General features: G+C 39.4%; 2 protein-coding genes across 2 annotated transcripts in view; both read right to left on the bottom strand.

Annotated features, from left to right (window-relative positions):
- The window catches only part of VWA2 (von Willebrand factor A domain containing 2), a 47,958-nt gene extending 47,259 nt beyond the window's left edge, over positions 1-699 (bottom strand). The window contains exon 1 of the mRNA XM_049103674.1: positions 509-699. Within this exon, the coding sequence (XP_048959631.1) occupies positions 509-699 (191 nt within the window). The remainder of the gene's footprint in view (positions 1-508) is intronic.
- Positions 700-8,907: 8,208 nt separating this feature from the next.
- Positions 8,908-24,587, bottom strand: part of TDRD1 (tudor domain containing 1) — a gene marked incomplete at its 5' end in the record, with an annotated part of 53,329 nt that continues 37,649 nt past the window's right edge. Inside the window, 10 exons of the mRNA XM_025467291.3 lie at positions 8,908-9,380; positions 11,890-11,977; positions 12,060-12,106; positions 12,725-12,946; positions 13,771-13,938; positions 17,492-17,608; positions 18,712-18,831; positions 19,743-20,018; positions 21,677-21,847; positions 22,590-22,700. Of these exons, the coding sequence (XP_025323076.3) occupies positions 9,163-9,380; positions 11,890-11,977; positions 12,060-12,106; positions 12,725-12,946; positions 13,771-13,938; positions 17,492-17,608; positions 18,712-18,831; positions 19,743-20,018; positions 21,677-21,847; positions 22,590-22,700 (1,538 nt within the window). The remainder of the gene's footprint in view (positions 9,381-11,889; positions 11,978-12,059; positions 12,107-12,724; positions 12,947-13,770; positions 13,939-17,491; positions 17,609-18,711; positions 18,832-19,742; positions 20,019-21,676; positions 21,848-22,589; positions 22,701-24,587) is intronic.

The raw sequence follows: 24,587 nt of genomic DNA, 5'->3' as shown, positions 1-24,587 counted from the left end.
GAGCATGTCCCCAAAGCATTTATCAGAAAGCTGAGTCCCCCCCCCCCCCCCCCCCCGCAGCCTCCCGGTCAGGAGAATCGCTGTCCCAGGCAGGTCGGGGTTAGTACCTGGCTCCGTCCTCCACCCACAGCACCGAGCCCTGCCCCTTACCTGTGCTCGGCGCCGCGGACCCCTGCGCCCTCCGCACGGCCCGTGCCCAGGCCGCCGGCCGGGAGCCCCGCGCGAGGAGGTGCGCGCCAGGTGCGCTCTGCCCCGGGACGCCCGCGGCCCGGGGAGCGCTCAGGTGCGGCGCCAACAAAGCCGAACAAAGCCCGCAACGCGGCGTCCACGCGGGGCCGCAGGGGGCCGCGCGTCCCCACCCCGGGAGCGCCACCTGGGACCCGGCGCCCCCACCCCCCCGCCCGAGGCCGCTGGCGGGGTCAGGGGTGCGGGGTGCGGGGCCGGCTGGGGCTGGGGCTGGGGCTGGGGCTGGGGCTGGGGCCGGGGCCGGGGCTGGGGCTGGGCTCACCCGGACGAGCGCGGCGGGGAGCGCACGGCGGGCGGGCGGCGCGGCTGCAGAGCTGGCCCTGGGGCTCGGCTCGGGCCAGGGGGCGCTGCAGGCCCGCGGGAGGGGCGCGGGGGGTGGGGAGCCACGTGGGCACCTGTTGTTCGCCGCGAGGGGAGGCGGCGAGCGCGGCGCTCCGGGAACTGAGCCTGCATCGCTCCTCGGGCTTGACAACACTGTGGCCACGGCCCGCAAATAAGCCAAAGTACTTACCTGCGCGCGGGTCTCCGGCCTCTGAGCGGGGGAGCGGGGAACGCTGGCACCCCTGTCGACTCCGCAGGATTTATTGCTCAGATCCGTGCGAAAATGTTGGCTTTGGCATCGCTTCTATTTGTCGCGGCAAATGCCGTTTACCTGCCTGTGCAGTTCTTGCAGGTGGGAAGTAATAAGCGGGTCTTTTTGGCCGGCGTCCTCGATTAAGCCTAGGAGGTGCCGGATTTTTAAAAATCAAATGATAGCGAGCAAAATGGCATAATGCCCATATATCGTTAAGCACTGAGTAAGTGTTGGCTATTCCTGCATAATCTATAGTTTCATGTTTCATCAATAAGGTGTCATTTGCACAATGTGTGTTCGTCGCAAAGAAAATGCCTGTGAGGAATTTGCAGAACCACACCTATTTCACCACCCAGAGATAATCACTGTTAGCAGGGTGTGTGTTCTTCCAGTGTCCTTCTACTCACATAAAAATTTACATTTTCAGTTCAGTCCATACACACCATAACAATCAACAATTTCTTTTTGAACATCTATACTTTTAGCCACTACTTTGTTCTAATGTATTTAACCTACTGTTGAACATTGACTTTTTTTTAAAAAGATTTTTATTTATTCATGAGAGACACAGGCAGAGGGAGAAGCAGGCTCCACACAGGGAGCCTGATGTGGGACTCGATCCCCGGTCTCCAGGATCACGCCCTGGGCTGAGGGCGGTGCTAAACCACTGAGCCACTTGGGCTGCCTGAACATTAACTTTTAATTATAGAATTAGGCGTTTGTTTTTGTTCACTTACTTGGAGCAGAGTGCAAGAAGGTAAATTTCTAGATTATAGGGTATAGGCAATTTAAGGCTTCTGATGTGTATTGTCAAACTTCCCTGTAGGAACATCAAACTGTTTCCTCTTTTCCATACCCCTCCATTATTCCTGGAAATTTCAGTCCAATAGACCAAGTTTACATTTTTCCTTTAAAACAAATTAAGACATTTCACTTTGTCTCATTGTCAGTTGATTTCCAACATTCCCAACACTGACAGCTTCCAGTGAAAGTGACCTGTGATAAGTAAATCTTTCAAATTCACAGAATTGGGGGAAAGGAGGATTCATTTTTCACCTAATTCCTTCCAACACTAGGTAAAAATGGAGCCATGCCAGAGCAGCATAAGCAATACAGGAGACCCATGCAGGGGAACTTAGCAGATCTAAATGCTTAGTGGAAGAAAGGGGGGTGTTGTATCTCTACTTCTGGATCGGCATGGTCTCACAGAAAGGTAATGCAAGTAAATAGGTCATTTTAAATGTTCTAGCTGCCACGTTTTAAAAAGCGTAAAGGAATAGTTGAAACTAATATTAGCCCAGATCCCAAATATCTTGTGTAACCAATGTAAAATATATAGTCTTCAGAATTCTGTATTTCATTTTATAGCACACCTCAATTTGGACTGGCCATATTTTAAGTGTCCAATAGCCACATGTAAGGAATGTCCTGTGCCACTGCAGAGGTTTGAGAAGGGCAGACCAAGTCTTGCCAAAAGTGGAAATTTCATAGCTGACAGCCCTCTCTCCCACCTGTTACGATTGGTTGCTAAGCTAACATTTATCAGCACATCTTGACCCAATAAGGTCTACCTTAGAGAAGTCAGATTTCAGGCATGCCTGAGGGGCTCAGTGGTTGAGCCTCTGCCTTTGGCTCAGGATGTGATCCTGGAGTTCCAGGATCAAGTCCTGCATCAGGCTCCTGCATGGAGCCATGGAGCCTGCTTCTCCCTCTGCCTATGTCTCTGTGTCTCTGACTCCCATGAATAAGTAAAATCTTTAACAAAAAAGCCAGATTTCAATTCTGGACGCTGACAGCTTGATGGCTTTAACTGGGGGGCATTTCACATTTTCATTCCATTAATCCTGGAGTAGTAAAAGGCTACAACTATAAATACTGGTGGAGCTACCAGTTGCTTCAAACTCCTTCACATCAAAGTATAGTCCTGTCAGATCTGGCAAACGTGCATACAGGGTAGAGGGAAAGGCAGGAGACCAGGCTACGGAGAATGGGAGAGGTGGAGGCTTTTTACACAAAGCTGGGCAGCTACTCCTGTTATCCACAGCAAATCCTTGTTTGTAAAGATTTGTGGAAATTTTAAAAAGTCATTGACCATCACCCCAAAGAGTTTGTGAGGCTCTTGCTTCCAAGGACTTACCTTATCCATCTTTGTAGCCCCAATACTTGCTAACTCTATGACGTGCCTTTATACAACATGAATTGTCCTATACAGCATGCCTCGGTGAACATACAAGGCATGAAAACATCTATGAATTTCATGCAGAGAGTAATTGGGGACTTCAGGACTCAGCAATACAAAGGAGACCCCCCCAGTGTTGTGGAATGACCATTGCTTTGGAAATGAGGGAATCGGGGGTTTCCGATCCAGCTCTCCCACCTACTGGCTTTGTGAGAGAGAAAAGATGCTTCACTTTTAAATGCTCAGTTTTCTGGCCTATAAAATTACAGGTTTAGGAGTGCAATGGTTCCCAAACCTGTGGAAGCCCCAAATTATTTGTACCTCGTCCCCCTAAATGATGAAAGCTAGGTGGAACAGGTATGAAAAGACCCAGAGGAGGATAGGTTATAGAACTGCAAATGTGGATTTCCCAGAACTCACTAGAAAGGTAAAAGAACAGGAAACCACATATTAAAATGGCCAAGAAATCATCCCAGAAGAAACAAAGGGCCTGATTCTCAAGTGCTCCACAGGCAGCACATTATTAAGCCAGAGTAAAACCCACAGAGCAAAGGGCAGTGAAAGAACAATGTCGTGGCAGGGGGACTTGAGGAACAGAAACACTGCATCTCAAAGCCCTAGAGACCCTTAGGTTTGGGGTAAGCACCAACTGCTCTAAGAGCTAAAGCATACAACCCAACTCCTTAAGACAATGAGAAGAATCACACACAAGGTTATTGGATTTATTTTTGGGAAATGGAATGCTTTCTGGCTGAATAAGGAAACACAGAATGCCTCCAAAGGCAAGGGCTTGGGTAACAGTCATTTGACCAACACCCAAAACTGTAAGCACTTCTCCTAACTGCCAATACTTCCAAATTTTTATCTTCAGTTTTTACACATGGATGATTGCCATACTGTGTGTTGAATGCATTCTGAGAGGAATCTGGGCCCAACCTTGGGGGCAGAATGGGCTTATTATAAGCCTCAGTCTGTCTCATTTCCTGGAAGGTTTATCAGTACAAGGTTTTAAGAGTAGCATCACTTCAGTGTCTGAAGGTAAAAAGGAAAGTGCAGGAAAATGGATGAGGCTGGGCAGTTCAAGTCTTCAGTGAAACCAATTCCAGGTTATCTGAAGGCTACTGCTGAGGTTCGAGGCTTCCTAGGGAAGTGGACAGCCGTGTCTAAGCGGGAACTTGACTCACATTCAGGGCAGCAAAAAGCTTGTCAGATTTCTGGGTGAGCCTCTGCCACTCCAACCCTGTGCACACATGCAGTAGTCTTACTATAACTTGAACCTTGCTTTAATTCTGGCAAGCAAAACATCACCCTAGGAATCGGAGTGTTTGGAATCACAGGCTGCCCTCCAATTCCTTTCATCTGGAAAAACAAGGCAAAAACCATCCTTGAGAATCCTGTGTGTTTAATGAGTAAACACAGTGTGGGTGCATGACCAGCTACAGAACCACCTACACTGGTGAGTAGCCTCGGGCTACTACTCTCCAGCCTGCCCCAGAAGGGATCAGTTTGCCCAGTCTGGGCAGTAGTTGTGTTATGATGAGCCCACCAGTTACACTAATAGTTTACCACTCTGGGCTGGCAGCTTCCCAGGAGCAAGTCTTGTGATCACTTAATTCCCCTCTTGGAATATGTCTGTTGAGGGCCCTGCAGGCAGATAAAGATCCTCATCTACTGGTTTTCTGGCACGCTTACTATATAGCGGGAGAGCTCAAGTTCAGCATATTAACAACCTCCATTCAGTTTTGTGACTTTTACATGTCTAGTTGCCCCAGGCGAAAGAATTCTACCAAAAAAAAAAAGGCATATCAAATATACTTCCACATCCACACCTTTATCTCAATATTTACATGGCCTCTGCCAAAGGTTAATTTGATTATACAGTTTCAGCAATATTGTACTTATCTGACTGAACTATGTATTTTGAGGGAAATGGAACACCCAAATCAGAAGGTGTGATAGATCATACATGACCCTAATGCACAATAAACACAGCACCTACCTTGATCCCAGGTAAGTAGCTAGAGGTCAATAAATACTTGAATGTTAATTAAAATAGGTCCAGTAGAGGATTATAGAACATTAATTCAGATCTCTACTTGTGAAACTAGTGCTATAGATTAATTAGTATTCGTCTCTTTGGGGGAACAAGACAAATAGGTGGACCACCAAGTAATATTAAACTCCACTTAAACTCTTTGTATTCGGATTTCTAGTACCATAAAAAACAGTGGAATCTAAGAAACTGACTTATTTTTTTTATGTGTTCTTTGACTTGCTTCTCTAATGTTCCACTATGAAAAGGCCAATTTTGTGATTACTTGGTTTTCATCTGCATTTTCATGGTGGCTGGAATTGAACTGAGAATGAACTAATCTTCCATTGCTCCTACTATATAGAGAAAGTTAGCAAAACAGCAGCCACAAGAACATAAGAATGAAAAAGTGAAAGAATTTTGAGCAAAGCAGCACACATTTTCATCTAATAAAAGTGGAATGTTTGAACTTTTATTTTTAAATAAATTTATTTTTAATTGGTGTTCAATTTGCCAATGTACAGAATACAGAACACCCAGTGCTCATCCCGTCAAGTGCCCACCTCAGTGCCCGCCACCCAGTCACCCCGACCCCCTGCCCTCCTCCCCTTCCACCACCCCTAGGTTCATTTCCCAGAGTTTGGAGTCTTCCATGTTCTGTCTCCCTTTCTGATATTTCCCACTCATTTTTTTCTCCTTTCCCCTTTATTCCCCTTCACTATTTTATATTCCCCAAATGAATGAGACCATATAATGTTTGTCCTTCTCCAATTGATTTATTTCACTCAGCATAATACCCTCCAGTTCCATCCACGTCGAAGCAAATGGTGGGTATTTGTCGTTTCTAACGGCTGAGTAATATTCCATTGTATACACAGACCACATCTTTATCCATTCATCTTTCGATGGACACCGAGGCTCCTTCCAGTGTGGCTATTGTAGACATTGCTGCTATAAACATCTGGGTGCAGGTGTCCTGGCGCTTCATTGCATCTGCTTCTTTGGGGTAAATCCCCAGCAGTGCAATTGCTGGGTCATAGGGCAGATCTATTTTTAACTCTTTGAAGAACCTCCACAATTTTCCAGAGTGGCTGCACCAGTTCACATTCCCACCAACAGTGTAAGAGGGTTCCCCTCTCTCCACATCCTCTCCAACATTTGTGGTTTCCTGCCTTGTTAATTTTCCCCATTCTCACTTGTGTGAGGTGGTATCTCATTGTGGTTTTGATTTGTATTTCCCTGATAGCCAGTGATGCAAAGCATTTTCTCATGTGCGTGTTGGCCATGTCTATGTCTTCCTCTGTGAGATTTCTGTTCATGTCTTTTGCCCATTTCATGATTGGATTGTTTCTTTGCTGTTGAGTTTAATAAGTTCTTTATAGATCTTGGAAACTAGCCCTTAATCTGATACATCATTTGCAAATATCTTCTCCCATTCTGTAGGTTGTCTTTGAGTTTTGTTGACTGTATCCTTTGCTGTGCAAAAGCTTATCTTGATGAAATCCCAATAGTTCATTCTTGCTTTTGTTTCTTTTGCCTTCGTGGTTGTATCTTGCAAGAAGTTACTGTGGCCATGTTCAAAAAGGGTGTTGCCTGTGTTCTCCTCTAGGATTTTGATGGACTCTTGTATCACATTTAGATCTTTCATCCATTTTGAGTTTATCTTCCTGTATGGTGCAAGAGAGTGGTCTAGTTTCATTCTTCTGCATGTGGATGTCCAATTTTCCCAGCACCATTTATTGAAGAGACTGTGTTTTTTCCAGTGGATAGTCTTTCCTCCTTTGTCGAACATTAGTTGACCATAAAGTTGAGGGTCCACTTCTGGATTCTCTATTCTGTTCCATTGATCTATGTGTCTGTTTTTGTGCCAGTACCATACTGTCTTGATGACCACAGCTTTGTAGTACAACCTGAAATCTGGCATTGTGATGCCCCCAGATATGGTTTTCTTTTTTAAAATTCCCCTGGCTATTCGGGGTCTTTTCTGATTACACACAAATCTTAAAATAATTTGTTCTAACTCTCTGAAGAAAGTCCATGGTATTTTGATAGGGATTGCATTAAATGTGTAAATTGCCCTGGGTAACATTGGCATTTTCACAATATTAATTCTTCCAATCCATGAGCATCGAATATTTTTCCATCTCTTTGTGTCTTCCTCAATTTCTTTCAGAAGTGTTCTATAGTTTGTAGGGTATAGATCCTTTACCTCTTTGGTTAGGTTTTTTCCTAGGTATCTTATGCTTTTGGGTGCAAATGTAAATGGGATTGACTCCTTAATTTCTCTTTCTTCAGTCTCATTGTTAGTGTATAGAAATGCCACTGACTTCTGGGCGTTGATTTTGTATGCTGCCATGCTACCAAATTGCTGTATGAGTTCTAGTAATCTTGGGGTGGAGTCTTTTGGGTTTTCTATGTAGAGTATCATGTCATCGGCAAAGAGAAGGAGTTTGACTTCTTCTTTGCCAATTTGAATGCCTTTTCTTTCTTTTTGTTGCCTGATTGCTGAGGCTAGGACTTCTAGTACTATGTTGAACAGCAGTGGTGAGAGTGGACATCCCTGTCTTGTTCCTGATCTTAGGGGAAAGGCTCCTAGTGCTTCCCCATTGAGAATGATATTTGCCGTGGGCTTTTCGTAGATGGCTTTTAAGATGTTGAGGAATATTCCCTCTATCCCTACACTCTGAAGACTTTTGATCAGGAATGGATGCTGTATTTTGTCAAATGCTTTCTCTGCATCTATTCAAAGGATCATATGGTTCTTGTTTTTTCTCTTGCTGATATGATGAATCACATTGATTGTTTTACGAGTGTTGAACCAGTCTTGCATCCTGGGGATAAATCCTACTTGGTCATAGTGAATAATCTTCTTAATGTACTGTTGGATCCTATTGGCTAGTATTTTGTTGAGAATTTTTGCATCCATGTTCATCAGGGATATTGGTCTATAATTCTTTTTGGTGGGGTCTTTGTCTGGTTTTGGAATTAACGTGATGCTGGCCTCATAGAACGAGTTTGGAAGTATTCCATCTCTTTCTATCTTTCCAAACAGCTTTAGTAGAATAGGTATGGTTTCTTCTTTAAACGTTTGATAGAATTCCCCTGGGAAGCCATCTGGCCCTGGACTTTTGTGTCTTGGGAGGTTTCTTTTTTTTTTTTTTAATTTTTATTTATTCATGATAGGCACACAGTGAGAGAGAGAGAGGCAGAGACACAGGCAGAGGGAGAAGCAGGCTCCATGCACCAGGAGCCTGACATGGGATTCAATCCCGGATCTCCAGGATTGCGCCCTGGGCCAAAGGCAGGCGCCAAACCACTGCGCCACCCAGGGATCCCTCTTGGGAGGTTTCTGATGACTGCTTTAATTGAACTTTTTACATGAGCAAAAATTCCATGTAACCTGGCTGACATGTTACCAGTTAAAAGCAAAAAAAAAAAAAAGGTTTTAATTTCTTCTTTGAGTCGGTGACAACATCTTAGGTTTGTTGGAGTCTGATACTTAAATCATGGAAAAATTCCCAAACAGAAACTTACAGGCTAGCAGGAAAGTCAGTTGGTCCATAATTCTGCACATGAGATTACCTTATGTGATTCAAGAAAAATAAGTACTCTTATTTTTAACTTAAGTTGTTAACCATATATTTTGGGAAATGTAAATCCTACTGACAATAAAAAAGTCTAAGTGGCTGCTGATTTGGAAGGATGTGGATAGCAGGAGCAGAAAAGAGCAAATTCCTTTCCCTCAGAGTGGTTAAGAGCCTACGGACAGACTGGTACCCTAAGGCCAAAAGCAGAGAGATCCAAGTCAGGGTTGAGGGAAAGCAGCTGATGACCTCACAGAGTGAACAGGAAAAGAGGAGCCAGGACTAAAGCAACAACAAGCCAAAGAACATTTATTATGTGGAAGAGGCAGATGATGACAGGGAGAGCAGGGCACATTTTATTATGAAGTATTTCAAACATACAAACAAATCCAAAAAAATAAAACTCCTACACATCAAGTAGATTTATCTTCTAGTAACATGAAGCCCGTATTTTCTTCAATACCTTTAAGTCCTAAAAATTTATATATACAGTAGAAAGTCCCTGTGTATCCCTTCTTGATATCCCCATAAACATGGTATGAAACTTTCATGCAAGATTTATTTGGGAGGAAGAACTCAGAGAGAAAAATAAAACTACCCAACCTAACAGAAGAATGGCAGGCAAACAAAGACAGAGGCACAGGAGACAACATTCCCAATAAACAAAAAAATAAAAATAAAAAAAAATAAGATGCTGTGCTGCCGGGAAGTCTAACCTTCGCTGTCTCCTTTCTTCTACATATTTATCTCTGAGAAAGACTGCTTCTGAAAGAGAAAAATCAACTCTCATTATGCCTTATATAGAAACTCCATCACTATGTTTTTTTTTTATATATTATTTATTCATGAGAGACACAGAGACATAGGCAGAGGGAGAAACAAACCGAACACTTTTAACTGAAAGTATACATTCAAGTCAGGTCTGACGGTTAAAGAAATCCGCGCCGTGCTATGTGTTAACTACAGCCATTTGTATTACCCTTGACCAATGTAAACCATAGCTGTACTCTCCTTTTCAGATAGAAAATTTTCTATTAACTTGTGTGTTGAAGTACTTATTTGTCATGTCTAAGCCACAGATACCAGTTTTCTCTTCTCATCACAATACTACTTGGGGGGCAATTTTACAGTTATTAACAAATTTCTCCAGAAAAAAACTAAACACTTCCATTTGAAATCTATTTTCTCTGTGTCTAGGAAGAACAATTTAAAAGGGTAAATGTTCAACTATACTTTCACCACAACGAAGCAAGTATGCCTAAGCAACCGTGTATGTAATTTTTTGTAATATAACCCCCTGGTACCCTGCCCTCCACAACTGATCTAAGAACACTGTAGTGGAAAGAGAGCGGCTTGGGGTCTAAGACCTGGTTCCCTGTGTGTGCATCCTGTGCAGCTGTTCAACCTCTCTGAGCCTCAGCCTCATCTGTACAAGGGGGTGTGCTTTCTTTTCAGGGGTACTCTGATGATTAAATACGTGACTAGATGTTCAAACGTTTTTAAGATAATATATAAAGTGTTTCACTATATTCAGATGTGGATATAATATTTATTCCCACAGTAAAGGAAAAGTCAGTTCAACTACTATGCTTTATTTAAAACAGCTTTTTTTTTTTTTTTCCTTAAAGCAATCTTTGGGGAGCTCCCTGGGTGGCTCAGTGGTTCAGCGCCTGCCTTTGGCCCAGGGTGTGATCCTGGGGTCCCAGGATCAAGACCCGCGTCGGGCTCTCGGAATGGAGCCTGCTTCTCCCTCTGCCTGTGTCCCTGCCTCTCTGTGTGTCCATCATGAATAAATAAATAAAATCTTAAAAAAAAAAAACAATCTTCATAGAAACAAAAGAAAATCTACCTTTCATCTTGTGTGTTAGCACTCTCAAAACCCTTATGGAAAAGATAAAGATTAAAAAAAATATGATAATTTGGCACTAGGACTAAATTCTAGAAGTTCGTGTCACTGTATATCCCTTCATCTATGAAGTAATCATTAAATTTAAGATTCTACCTTATTTTTTATTTTTTTAAATTTAAAATTTTAAACTCAAGTACACAAAGACAGCAGTCAGTATTGAAACTGCATGTATTAACAAGGACTAAAGGTTGTAACTGCAACTATAGGTCAGCGTTTATTAGAAATAACACAAAACTTGTAAAGGAAATACATGAGGAGGCTCAAAATTGCTGCTCTAGCATTAATGACACGCAACTTAGAATTCAGTTACACTTTCTTAGAAACAACACAACTGCACTGCCACAGTGAACCGAGAAGACAGCTCACAGCAGGCCCTGCTAGAGAGCTATCCCACCCCTGGAAGGCACTACCACCCGCAGAGCCACTCAAAGGGGCTGACACAGGCTGTGCTTCAGCCAACAAGAATACACATACTAAATCATAGTAAATCAAAAGATCATTTGCTTTTGGCAGGAATTTTATCAGTCAGACAAGGCAGGAAGGATGATTTCATTTTAATCAGAAATTCTAATTGGCTAACTGATCACGAAGTACTTTCTGAGGGCTATCTTGGAACAAAGCATCCCAAACAGTACAAAAGCAGGGGAACTTTTGTTTAAAACACACTAATTATTGCCTGTAAGCACCAGAATCACCATGGCCAAAGGCGAAGAAGTTTTGTTTGGAAATGAAATACACTATCAGTGCAGCCCCCTTTCTATTCTTGGCCCTTTAGAACTGCTTCACAAAAAGTGCTAAACAGGGGGTGCCTGGGTTAAGAGTCCAACTCTTGGTTTTGGCTCAGGTCATGATCTCAGGATTGTTAAGACTGAGCCCCAAGTCCGGCGCTAAACTCTGTAGGAAATCTTCTGGAGAATTTCTGTCTCCCTTTGCCCCCTCCCCATCCCACTTCCATGCTAATACATAAATCTTTTTTTAAGTGCTAAACATTTTTATAGCAGTATGCACAAGTGAGAGTTAATTCCACACCTAGATACACAGAATTTAAGGCAGAGCTTCATCTCACAATGTTTACAAGTCCCTCCAGGTTTATCAGTAATGTGAGCATTCAGAATTAAACAACAGTAAGGTGAGTGGCCGCAACCTGAACAGCCCTGGACCCAATCCCATTAGCAGTGCCAAAGTAAGAGTATCAAAACCTAGAAGACAGCAAAAACATTACAACCAGACCTCAGATCATTAGGTCACAAAATAAAGAACCGCTGCATGATGTGTTTCACACCATCAATTCTACCCTGACATGCCTGGAGATGTCCTGTTGATGGTTACAGAAGTGGTGAAAACATTAAACTTAACTTACTTAACTTTTTAACAATTTTTTCATTTCAATACATTTATTTTGATTTGTTGGATTATTTAAGAGGAAGAGAAGAATCTGTTCATGTTTTTCAACCTATGGAAGAAGAAAAAATAGTATTATTTCATTTCTAAAAATGTAATGAGTATTAATTTCACTTCAAGGAAATTCTACCCACTTGTTTCTGTAACTCTGTGCAACAGCAATTCATCCTGCATGTCTTTTCTAAAAGCAAGTACAAAAGACTATTAAAGAATATACACCATAATGAATTAAAAAACTGAGTCGTCTGAATATACACAGCTCTACCCCTTAGGCATGGGTTCTAACTATAAAAGACTTAATTAACTTCTCCCTTGGGCTTTATTATTTTCTACTACTGAGCCCTGGGTTTCACCAAAGTAACGTCCCCATCTCCAAAATTCTAGGTCTTTTGCCTATCATATGTGGGATATCTCTTCAGCCAAGGGCAAGCCTTCCAAATAATCATCTTAAGAGATAACTATGAGATCCAATCGCAAACATACAAACTCTTCTCACTTTGGTCAGGATCGAATGTAGTTGGAAGTCATTCTGAATGCTAGACATTTCTAAAACTCTCAGAATCAATGCTATCTCCAATGGGATCACTCAACTCTGCTGAGTCTAAGCTAAGGAAAATCTGGACTGGGAGGCCTGCTTCTATCCAGTGGGTCCCCTGAGGTGGCAGCATGAGTCTTACAAAGGGGAAGGATGAAAGAAACATGACCACAGAGACTAAGGATAAACCAAGTCACCTACATGGATTACATCTGTTCTTAATTACACTTATATTTGTCATTAAACTTGAAAAAATATACGTACTTAAAGTACTTTGCTTTTTAGATGTGATGCTTTTTGCCAGACCATATGTCACCAGCTTATCAGCTAGATTGACAGTAACATTTCCAGAGAATTTCTCAACTGACACTGTATGGACATTCTTGGTAATTCCTTTTACAGAAAGCATTACACTCTGATTCAACATGAAATTTTTTAGTAGTTCCATTACTAATTGAGAGCAGCTTCCATTCAATTCCATCAGTCCTGGGAAAAAAAACCTGAAATATTAATCTTCGAGCCCCTTTAAAAAAGATAAATATTTACATATATCATCTAAAGATAATAAGCAAAAGTCTCACTTTAGCTGGCTTGGGTAAGCTTTGATGTACTACTGCTGTTGCATTAAAAAAAAAAATCACTCAAAAAATACTCATTGGTCCCTATTACCTGTCAAACACTAATCTAGGTCTAGAGGGAATAAAGCAGACAACTGTCTGTTGCCATGGACCTATGTCCATTATAATGGGAGAAGCAAACAATAATATGTTCCAACTCTCTCCCTGAGTCAAAACCAAGCAAACTAAGAGGCAACGAGTGAGTTTTTATCTGCTAGGACCACTATGTAATGAAATCAGGAGTAAGAGTAAAAAGCTACTTTAACACTCATTCACTTTATTCAACCACCAACTAAAGAGCTAAACATGTGCAGATAGAGTACACAGTAAAGTAGTCCCAAGTGGTATTATCTCTGTCTCCAAAGAGAGCACCGTGACAGAGCCTAGAAGCTCTTGGATAAGGCTCAGATGGCCTACTTCTCCCTGGCCTTGCCACTTCTAGCTGTGCAATCTGGGGCCAAACAATCTCTGAACAACAAATGAGCTACCAATGTAATTTCTGTGACAATGAAATAAAGGATGAAAGATAGGTTTCTTTTTGTTTGTTTGTTTGTTTTTGTTAGCTCTGCTTGATATTCAGAAGTCTGAGCAGTTTCTGAAATGCCCATTTGATTCAGACAGAGGCTACAAAACAGAGGAGAAAAAAGAAAAATCACACAGATATCCCAATCGGAAAGTGACTTGACTGCCTACCTTCAAGTGAACATTTAATAATTTGGAAAGGAAGCTCCAGGTGGCTGATAGAAATTGGCTGCACTCTGGAAAGAGGCAGAGTTTCAAGGTTTCCATAATCTGCATAGAGCACTTTCACTTCGGCATCTGATGTCCCCAGAACAATGGCACGGTACCAGAAATCATCATCTGAAAATATGATGGAAGCTCAGGTAAGAAGTTACATACAATGACCCTCTTCCCCTCCCTTAAGATGGTTATTCACAGTTACATTTACATCAGTGAGAAATTCATGCCAACATTTCTGGTTAGAGTCCAGATGAAACACAAGCATCACCTCCATTCTTTCCAGATGCTACTAAAAAGATAACTACATGATTAAAAAGAAAATGGCACAAAACCACAAGGATATAGAGGACAAGAGAGAAGACAATGTAATATTGGAAGCTGGAAAGCAGATGGCAGGAATGGAAATGATTTAGCAGAGTTCAACCAAAGCTGGCTATGGGGAAGCAAAGAGGCATCTTCATTTGCATCCTGAATCCCAAGCCCTAATAATTTTTTTTTTAATTTTTATTTATTTATGATAGTCACAGAGAGAGAGAGAGAGAGAGAGAGGCAGAGACACAGGCAGAGGGAGAAGCAGGCTCCATGCACCGGGAGCCCCATGTGGGATTCGATCCTGGGTCTCCAGGATCGCGCCCTGGGCCAAAGGCAGGCGCCAAACCGCTGCGCCACCCAGGGATCCCCCAAGCCCTAATAATTAATGCATTCCAAGATAATAGTGAGGATGGAGCTGAAAATGAGGGCTGAGTAAAGAAAGCAAACTTACTTCTCAAGACATCTGAATAGTTTATAAAACACATTTACACATACTTATTTTTAAAGCTGCTAAAGAGGACGATCAGTTTTATGTTCACGTGTTTTAATAAAGCTTAGAATGTCCTCCCTATTTCCAGGCATCTGCTCCTACTCAAGAGCAGAAGACTAGAGGTTTCTTCTCCAGAGAGGATGAACCAGATAGACTACTAGACTCAATAAGAGGAAGAAATTTACCAAGAACACTGTTGGGCAAGCTATGCACACCAACCAGGAGACAATGATTCCACCAAGTGAAATGCACTTCAAGATACCAACAGCAGGAGCCTCAGTGAAATGGCACAGCTCCATGACCCAACAGTGAAGGCCAGCAGTGTACAAGCTCTGCCCACAAAGAAGCTTCCAATTAACTTTTAAGTGCCCCACTGCAAGTCAACAACAAAGGATCACCAGACATTTGAAGAAAGCTTCCAACGTGACAGAGTAGAACAAAACAGGAACTCAAGAAAACAGGGAGAAGACAGGGACAATTAGAAGAATGATACTAAAATCTGCTAACAAAATCGCCTTTCATCCTTGAAATAAGAGCAAGTCAGCATTAAAGACACACATTTGAAAAAAGAAACAAAAAAGCTACTGAAACTAGATATGTGGTATCAAAAGTGAAATACTCAATAAACTGAAGATAGAATCAAGGAACTCTTATAAAAAACAAAAAAATTGAAAGAGAACAGGAAACTTAGCAGAAGAATTTCAAGTCCAATATTAGAATATTTGGAGTTCCTTAGGGTACCTGGGTGGCTCAGTTAAATATCTGACTCTTGGTTTTTAACTCAGGTCACAATCTCAGGGTCTTGAGATTGAGCCCTGTGTGGGCTCCATGCTCAGCAGGGGGTCTGCTTGAGATTCTCTCTATCCCTCTCTCCCTCTACTCCCTCCCCATTGTTCTCTCTCCAAAATAAATCTTAAAAAAAAAAAAATTATCTGGAGTTTCTAACAGAATAGGAAATGAAAGAAGGTAATAAAAAAAATTTCAGAAAAATTTCTCAAAACCGAAGCTCATCAATTTCTAGACTTAAGGGCCCACCCAGTATGAGTGCCCAACACAATAGTGAAAACTAGTACCAAGTCACATTATGAATTTCAAAACATGTAATAAAGAGATTACCAACAGTTCCAGAAAGGGGAAAATAAAATACAAAGTTTGGAGACTCTAAATGACCTCTCTCTTAACCAGCAACATCAACAGCTAAAAAACAATAAAAGCAGGACACATGGCTGGCTGAGTTAGTGGAGCTTGAGGCTCCGGATCTTGGGGTTGTGATTTCAAGCCCCATGCTGGGTGTAGAGATTACTTAAAAATAAAAAATCTTAAAATAACAAAAGCAATGTTTTCAAAATTTTAAGGGAAAGAGGATTTCCAATCTAGAATTCTGTATCTAGGCAAGCTATTAATTAACTATCAGGGTAAAATCAACATTTTTTCAAACATGGAAGTACATGGGGAGATAACAGAAAATTTATCTTACACGTACCTTTTTCAGCTTCTGGAGGATGGGATATAACCAAATATTATAATAAATCCAAAGTAAGGATTTCAGAAAACAAGGTGACACGAGGAAGGGAGAAACGGAGCCAACATGGTGGGATGGGAGAGAAATCTAAACACAAGGGAGTGGTGTTGAAACAACCCCAATATGATGATGAAGGAAAACTTCCAGGGTGATCACTCAAGTCTGGAGAACAAGCAGTCTAGATAGGAGGTTAGAAGGCTGCAAGCACTAGCAATGTAATAAAAGCTGACAAAGTACATGAAGTGTTCACTAGGAGAATTTATTTTTAAAATAATTTTATTTATTTATTAATGAGAGACAGAGAGAGAGAGAGAGAGAGAGAAGCAAGTTCCATGGAGGGAGCCCGACATGGGACTCAATCCCGGGTCTCCAGGATCAGGCCCTGGGTTCAAGGCAGCGCTAAACCACTGAGCCACCTGGGCTGCCCTCAATAGGAGAATTTACACCAATGCAGAGAACTGGAGATAATCAGTGAGAATATACAAAACACTAATAACAACAAAGGCTGCAAAAGAGATACGTAACCATGAATCTCATAGGTCATGGTATACTATGTAGCTAGGCTGTGAATAGTGTTTATGCAATTCCAATAAAGTAATTGTAAATACTCATCTAACCAAAAATTGCGACACATTTCTATCAGGAAGAAAGGGAGGGAAAGTATAGATCCAGGTATCATACAAAAGAAAAGCAAAACTAAAAATACATTTAACTGTGTATCTAAATTTAAAGATTTTTTAAATGAATTCCATGTGGGCAACAGATCAAAAGCATTTTAAATCCATTGCTGGCAAGAGAAAGATGACATGGGCCCACTCACAAACTTTTGGTACATATGGACATTTCCTTAAGATGCCTACAGACCAATATGCTTCTGAAATTTACAAAACAATTTACATCCTTTGACTCAGGAATTCCTCAAATTTCTGTCCAAGAATTTTTACTCTAAGTATTATTTTTATTCCTAAAACATATTTGTTAACTTTTAATATGAAATATTAAACAACAGGATAATGGCTAAAGCATACCTGATTTAACAAGTCTAAGGCACTCATTCTTTTAGCAAATTCATAAAGTTCTATAAATTATTTGCAATTCCTCCACATATATTATCAGTCCACCATATAGAGTTATCTAAAGCTAATTATCTAGAAATACTGATAGATTTGTAAATATCTACCTATATCCTTACCTAAATATAATCTATAATTATAGAACAGAGAAGCTAAATGACCCCAACACATGAATCAAACCTACAATCTTGCTGTTAATCTAACAAAATACACAAAATTTCATCTAAAAGAGAACCAAATAATTCCTCTTTAATATTTTACCTAAAAGAACCTTACTTGTGTATTTGGCACAGCACACATCTCCAATTTTGGGTCTGTAAGACAATTGGCTTTTCTGAGTATTGCAATATTCTAACAATTCAGCTGTCAATATATTCAATCTTTCCTGATCTCCTGAAACATAAGAAGGCAATCTTTTGTGAAGAAATTTGCAGTGCTGTTTAGACAGTATATAAAAAGAATGTCAAATTGAATCACTAAAAAACAAAATCTGTTTACATTTATATTTTAAGAATATATAAAACCAATAGTGCTTACCTTATACAAAAGGGATGTAATACTGGGAGGGAGTAAGAAGGAAGCCTCTGGACAGCTAACTTCTAGATCAGGGTGGTTGTACCAATGTGTTCATACTATAGAAACTTATTAAGTCATCCTTTGACAATTTTTCGGTATACTTTTCATTTCGGTATGTTACAGTTAATAAGATAAAATGAAATATTTCCAATTCATCAGGATTCAATAACCCTAAGTCCCTGCTTTCCACTACACAAATTAAAGATGATTATTTGGATCCCAGAGATAGATTTAAGAGCACTTGTTGGCATCACAATTTGTGGTTTGACCATTTGAAACAAAGATTCACTTTCTCAGCCTTCAAGTACCTGCAATTATGTTGAATAGCCATCATCCACCTTGCATTAACTCTCCTTCTGACACTACTAGGATAAACTCAAATATATTGAAGAGATTTCTTAATTATAAACTTCCACGAAACAAGAAAGAAAACATTTATATGCTACTTTACTAAGGAGTAGGTCCAGTATAAAACATTTCTCTAAGTTTCTAAGCTATAAAAACACTGATTATAGACTGATTACAAAGTATTTTCAATATACCAAAATTTTTTTAAAAGGTCATAGAAGGTTAGCTTTGTAAATGCAATTCAACATAGATAGTATCTATTTTTGTGGTGGTATATTTTTTAAAAATAAATTATACAGTGGTTAAGGACACCATTTCCTTATAAAAAGCTGTAGATTTGACTGTGTTGGGTAGGTGCTAAATGCAAAAGCATTTCCCTTCATGCTCTCATTTGTGTTTGTATAACTAAATATGCCTGAAATGTTATAATGGCCAATTTTTCCTTAAAACACTGCACAAAACAAAAATCACTAGCCTTCCCTTCTCTATCACTTCCTAAAGGGTTCAGATAAGCATTTTATTATACAGTTAAAAAGATGAGCATAAATGTGTCTCAAATTTTGGTTTCTTACCTGGCATCTCACTTGGTAGAGCATAAAATAAATGTGGGCTTACAATTTCTAATATGCTTGCTTGTACAGTTTTATTAACTGGCAATTCTATCGTCCTCCACTGCTCAGCTAAAGAGACGGCTGAAAACATACAAAACAGATCTTGTATAAAACAGATCAAAGTTGTTTTTCTCTCCCAGTTATATATTTAATCACTTAATTTATTCATCAACTAGTAACGTTCACAAATCTCTAAAATGACAATCTGTATTTTCACAAAAACAATCTATTCAATTTGAGGGATTCTGTTAAAAAAAAAAAAGTCCAACCAGGATCCCTGGGTGGCGCAGCGGTTTGGCGCCTGCCTTTGGCCCAGGGCACGATCCTGGAGACCCGGGATCGAATCCCACGTCGGGTTCCGGTACATGGAGCCTGCTTCTCCCTCTGCCTGTGTCTCTGCACCCCCCCCTCTATCATAAATAAATTTAAAACAAAAATTTAAAAAAAAAAGTCCAACCTAGAATGAGAATTTTTGACCTACCACACTCCATTTCTAAAGTATATTAAAGTATATTTAATGTAGTATATTTCCATTTCTGTAAGTATATTTAATTTAACTCTTATAAATGATTCACTTTAGGGGCTATATAATTGTATGATGCAAGATTATCTGATAAATAATTACAGTGTTTAATAAAGCCATGTTTCAATAAATACTATTTTTTTAAAGACATTAATTTGAGAGAGAATGTGCATGTGCAGGAGGAGCAGAGGAGGAGACTCCATGCTGAGCACAGAGCCCAATGTAGGACTTAATGTCCAGGCCCGGAGATCCCTCCCAGCCAGAGCTGAAAACAAGAGTCAAACGCTCAACCGACTGTACCACTCAGCCACCCAAATAAATACTAATTTTAATAACCTATTATTAACCTACTTCCACAAGCACGTATTCCTACGGAAAAACTGCATCACTTGGATAGAAAAAGTTTTGTAGCCTCCAAAAGCAAAGGATAACATAAATTTAAATAACAAATCAATGGTTTAAATGTTACCTTGAAGCCCCATGACATCAACTTGAAGATTATATTTACCCACAGATCTATTATTTGTCATGTCTTTACGTGGTGAGCTAGTTCTTAAAACCAGATATTCATCAATCAGAACATCATTAATTATTCTGGGGTAAGAAGTGGAGAGATCAGTGAGCTTGATTCCCAATCCCTGTCCAGTGATTTCAACCACTCGGGCTTGGAGTTTTATCCCTGCAACGCACATCTGAAATCTTGCTATGGCTTCTTCAGTCCAATGCTTGTTTCTAGGCTGTATATCTGGCAAATAAGAATAGCATTAAAAAGAATTCTGTGCCCAAGCTGCATTTTTGCTTCAACAGCGTCTGGAACTGGCCTTGACCAGTTTGGGCCAGGCATTTTGAATATCTTTTTTCAATGTTCAATTACATTTCTACACTTTTCATGCCTGAGTTACATATAACACATTGGTAAACATACTAACTGGAGTTTTAGGAGGCTCAGAAACTTCCCTTACTTTCCCCACTAGTGTATCTTTACCTGGCATTTTTCCAATAGGCAAAAATATGGTTAAAAGCCATCACTGTACTCTGTTACACAGACAATGATGAGTTACTAATTATTCTGGTAGAAGACATCAGCCATACATTTTCACTTCTCTGGACAGTTTTCTAATGATTTCAAAATGTTAAACAACCAAAAATTATTTTTCTGATAATTTTGGTTTATCCCCTTATTTTTATAATAGTAATCCTCAAACTTGAGTGTGCATCTGGATTACCTACAGGGCTCATTAAAACAGATTTCAGGGCCATATTCTAGAATTTCCAATTTAGTGGATCTTGGTTGGGAACTAAGAATCTGCAGTTTAAGTTCTCAAGTTGATGCTGCTTGTCCGGAGGCCACATATTTTTTTTTTTTTTTTTTTTAACATGGAGGCCACATCTTAAGCACAGACATAAAACATGGTAATTAAAAATGATCTGAAACATATTTAGTTAAGTAGAAAGAAAACATGCAAAAGGAAAGATAAAAAGCATCTATGCTTCCAGACATAAGCACTATTAACATTTTGTTATCAAATATTCCATAATTTTCATGTGCATATGCAAAGAAACCTTTGCAATAATAACAGCTATTATGGATATAATGCCAGGTAGCGTTAAGTGCTTTATATTTTTATCTCTTCTATTCTTAATGACTCTTTGAGGAAGAGGATAGAAACAGATGAGAAAACAGATGCACCAGAGACTTTGAATCACTTGCTAAGATTCTCACAGTAGGTAGGAGAGTAGGTTCCAGAGCCTGTCCTTATAATTATAATGCTGTCCTGTATCTCTTTTGTAACTTGCATGCTTCATGTACCTCATGAACAATTCTTTACATTAATAATACTTGGTTAACATCCCTTTAATTTCTGGGTGATAAGAGGAAACAATTAAAATCAAACTCTGCATGCCAGAAAAATTGTTTCTAAGCATTCATTTAGCCCTCACAACAATCAACTGAAATAGGTGTTACTATTGTCAATTATATGGATCATCATCTAACCAATCCTCTGTAATTGGCTTTTTAGGTGGTTTTGCTATTATTAACAGAAGTATAATGAATTTCCTTGTAGGTAAACTTTGAAATTCCAAGATCATGTCTTTGGGAATAAATTGTTATGAGTAAAAATGTGGAAACAAAAAGGAATATTTGAAACTCTTAAGTCTTGCAAAATGCCTGCAAGAAAACACACTGGTTTTTACTCTCAAGCACAGAAAAGTAGCTGCTTCCCTACTTTAACATCAATACTGAACATTTCAGCGAATACCTTCAAAAATACATTTCTAAATGTTATAATATGAAGCAGGATCTTCTAATTCAAATGTAAAATTATAAATGTTAATACTTAAAAGTGCATATACTCTAAGAATTAGAAAACAGTTGAGAAAGTTTCTTATTCTGCACCATACCTACTAACCAGCACCGTATCCCTTGAAATGGAAGTTTTAAAAATTTGGATGGGATCATTTGGAGTTCATCTGCAGTAACTTCTTCCATGTTCCCATAATCCACAAAATGGACTTTAATGTTTCCATCTGCTAAGATTTCCTTGACTAAAGCGCGATACCAATTACCATCACCTATATTTAACACAAAGTTTGTAACATGGAACATTATTTCCCTTCTATTAACATTTGAACTTTCAATCTTCAACAACAACAAAAAACTTGTGTCTAAAGTAACCAAATAAATTTGCTCTCTTCTCCAGATGATGACTTTATTTTTCATTCAGAAATCCCCAGGTGAGTTCTCAAAATCCATTTTTAGAATACATCCAAAATTTTTACAGCACCACAACTTTAACATCAGATATAAATTAAATATTTCATTTATCACTCATCCAATAATTAAGAACATGAAAGTGAATGGAAGACTTCATAACCTTGAACATATCTGTCATCTGGACGCCTTATAATACTCTCGTAACTAAGGACAAATTTTTTTTTTTTTACTGGTTTTAGTAAAATAATACAAAAACTCATACAGTGAAATTAAAGTGTTTAATAAAATACACTTTCACACTAAACATGCATGGGGTGACAAGAAACAATGAACCTGCAGTGAACAGGTTCCCTGTTACCTAACTTTAATATCAGAAATTTTGAAAGAAAAGCATTTAACAAAATTTAACAGAGCTGAGGTAATAAAATTTCATTTGTTACAAAGAGAAGACAAAACATGGTATTCTAAGCATCCATTTAGTCTTGATTGTGAGAAATATTTGCTTAAATATAAGGAGGAAAATACGCATTAAAAATAAGAGCTCAATGTCAGGAAACAGAAATTTCTATCAAAATCAAGACTGTTTCAACTGCAACTTACCTGCAAAAGAAGCACAACATGGTCTCCCTATTTCTGCCTTAAAATCACTGGGCACCTTCTGCTGGCAATATTCTGCTAATGACTTGTTCAAATCATTGAGTTTCCTTAAGGCTGAAAACAATACACATATCACATTCAATATTTAAAAAGCATGCAGAATACAGATTTTCCTTTAAAGTTAGGAAATGTTTTGATCATACAGTCTCAGGTACATTCCCAAACAACTATTAAGTATAGACGAGATGCTTTTCTCTTTTCCTTATTAAAAAGTTAACTGGGAAAATAAGTCATTATTAGTTCATGCTCTTGGTAACCCCCTACTATGGCACTATTACCAGCCTATCAGAGCATGCACACAAGCCTGTACAGAATGTGACATACAAGCTGTCCTGAAGGAGGACACATAATTACTATGTGGACGCACAGATGTCTGCTAAGGAAATTTAGAGGGCTGACTTATGTGTGCTAAGCTTTTATAGGAAATAGGAGAGACAAGGAGAGGGTACTCCAGAAGGAAGAAATGGCTCTGAGGTAAAGTATACAATTAAGCAGTCAAAACTTACTCGGAGGGAGCAGTTTGGCAAAGTAGGGAAATGGAAGGTGAATCACTCAAACACACCAGCCAGAAGCTGGAGAGCTTTAAAATGCTGAAGGGTGCCTAGGTGGCTCAGTCAGTTAAGCATCCAATTCTTGATTTCAGCTCAGGTCATTATCTCAGGGTCTTAAGACAGATCCTCCCCCCCACCCTTCTGGCTCCCTGTTCAGCTCAGAGAATGCTTCTCTCCCTCTTCTTCTCCCTCTGCCCCTCACCTGGCTCACACACTCTTTCTTAAAATAAATTTAAAAATTAATCTTTAAAAAAAAAAAGAAAAGAAAAAACTATGTAAATTTGCCTCTCAGTCCAAGACCTAGTGGAGAATGAAAGTGCATAAGTCATTTACAGTATTTTACCATTTAAGCAAACAGGGATACATACATTCACACAAGCATATGTAGACTACCCTTCTTTTTTCTTTTTGCATAGATTTTTAAAAAAATTTATTTATTCATTCATGACAGACACGGAGAGAAAGAGGCAGAGACACAGACAGAGGGAGAAGCTCCCTCCAAAGAGGGAGCCTGATGTGGGAGTCGACCCCGGGTCTCCAGGATCACACTGAAGGCGGCACTAACTGCTGAGCCACCCGGGCTGCCCTCATAGACTACTAAAAAGATATTTAGAAAATTGAGAGAGGGACTGAGAAACTTACTTCCCACTATATACTCTTTTTAATTTTTGAATTTCGTACAATATGCTTGTATAATCACCTATGAAAATAAAAACTTCAAAAATTTTTAATTTTATATGAAATCGTGGCCTATCTACCAGATGATTCCAAAAGGAGGAATGACAATCTCACAAACTGGGAACCAGATAGGGACGTAGGCACCTAGTTTAAAGTCCCCAAGTGACAGAGAAGAAAATCAAGGTTTAGAAATGTTAAAATTAATAATGCCTATCAGAATACCTCAAAAAAAAAGAAGGAAAATACAAGTGTGAGAATGTGGAGCAGCTAAAACTCTCAAACTGACAACTGTCATAATCACCATGGAAACTTTTTAGCATTCATTGGTCAAAGCTGAAAATATATATGCCCTTTAGGATATGGCCAGTAATTTCATTCCTGGGTATATATTCAAAAGAAACACATATACACATGCACCAAATTTGCATGGAAATGTTTATACCAATATAATTTTATAGCTCAGAACTAGAAATAACCCACGTCTAACTTTATAAAAGAAACAAATTTGCAATACAGTCAATGTGACAAGAAACAGGATACTGCTACATGTAAAAATGAAGAAATGACCTCACAAACAATGTGAAAAAAGATGACAAGGCACACAGGAGTACGTATTGTATGATTACATTTATGTAAAGTTCAAAACCAGGAAAAACTATGCTATTAGAAGGCAGGAGAGCATTAACTTTTTTTTTTTTTTTTAATTTAGGAT

This window comes from Canis lupus, chromosome 28, assembly GCF_003254725.2.
Source record: "Canis lupus dingo isolate Sandy chromosome 28, ASM325472v2, whole genome shotgun sequence".
Classification (NCBI taxonomy): domain Eukaryota; kingdom Metazoa; phylum Chordata; class Mammalia; order Carnivora; family Canidae; genus Canis; species Canis lupus.
The sequence above is the reverse complement of the archived record's forward strand: the minus strand, read 5'-3'. Positions and strand labels throughout refer to the sequence as shown.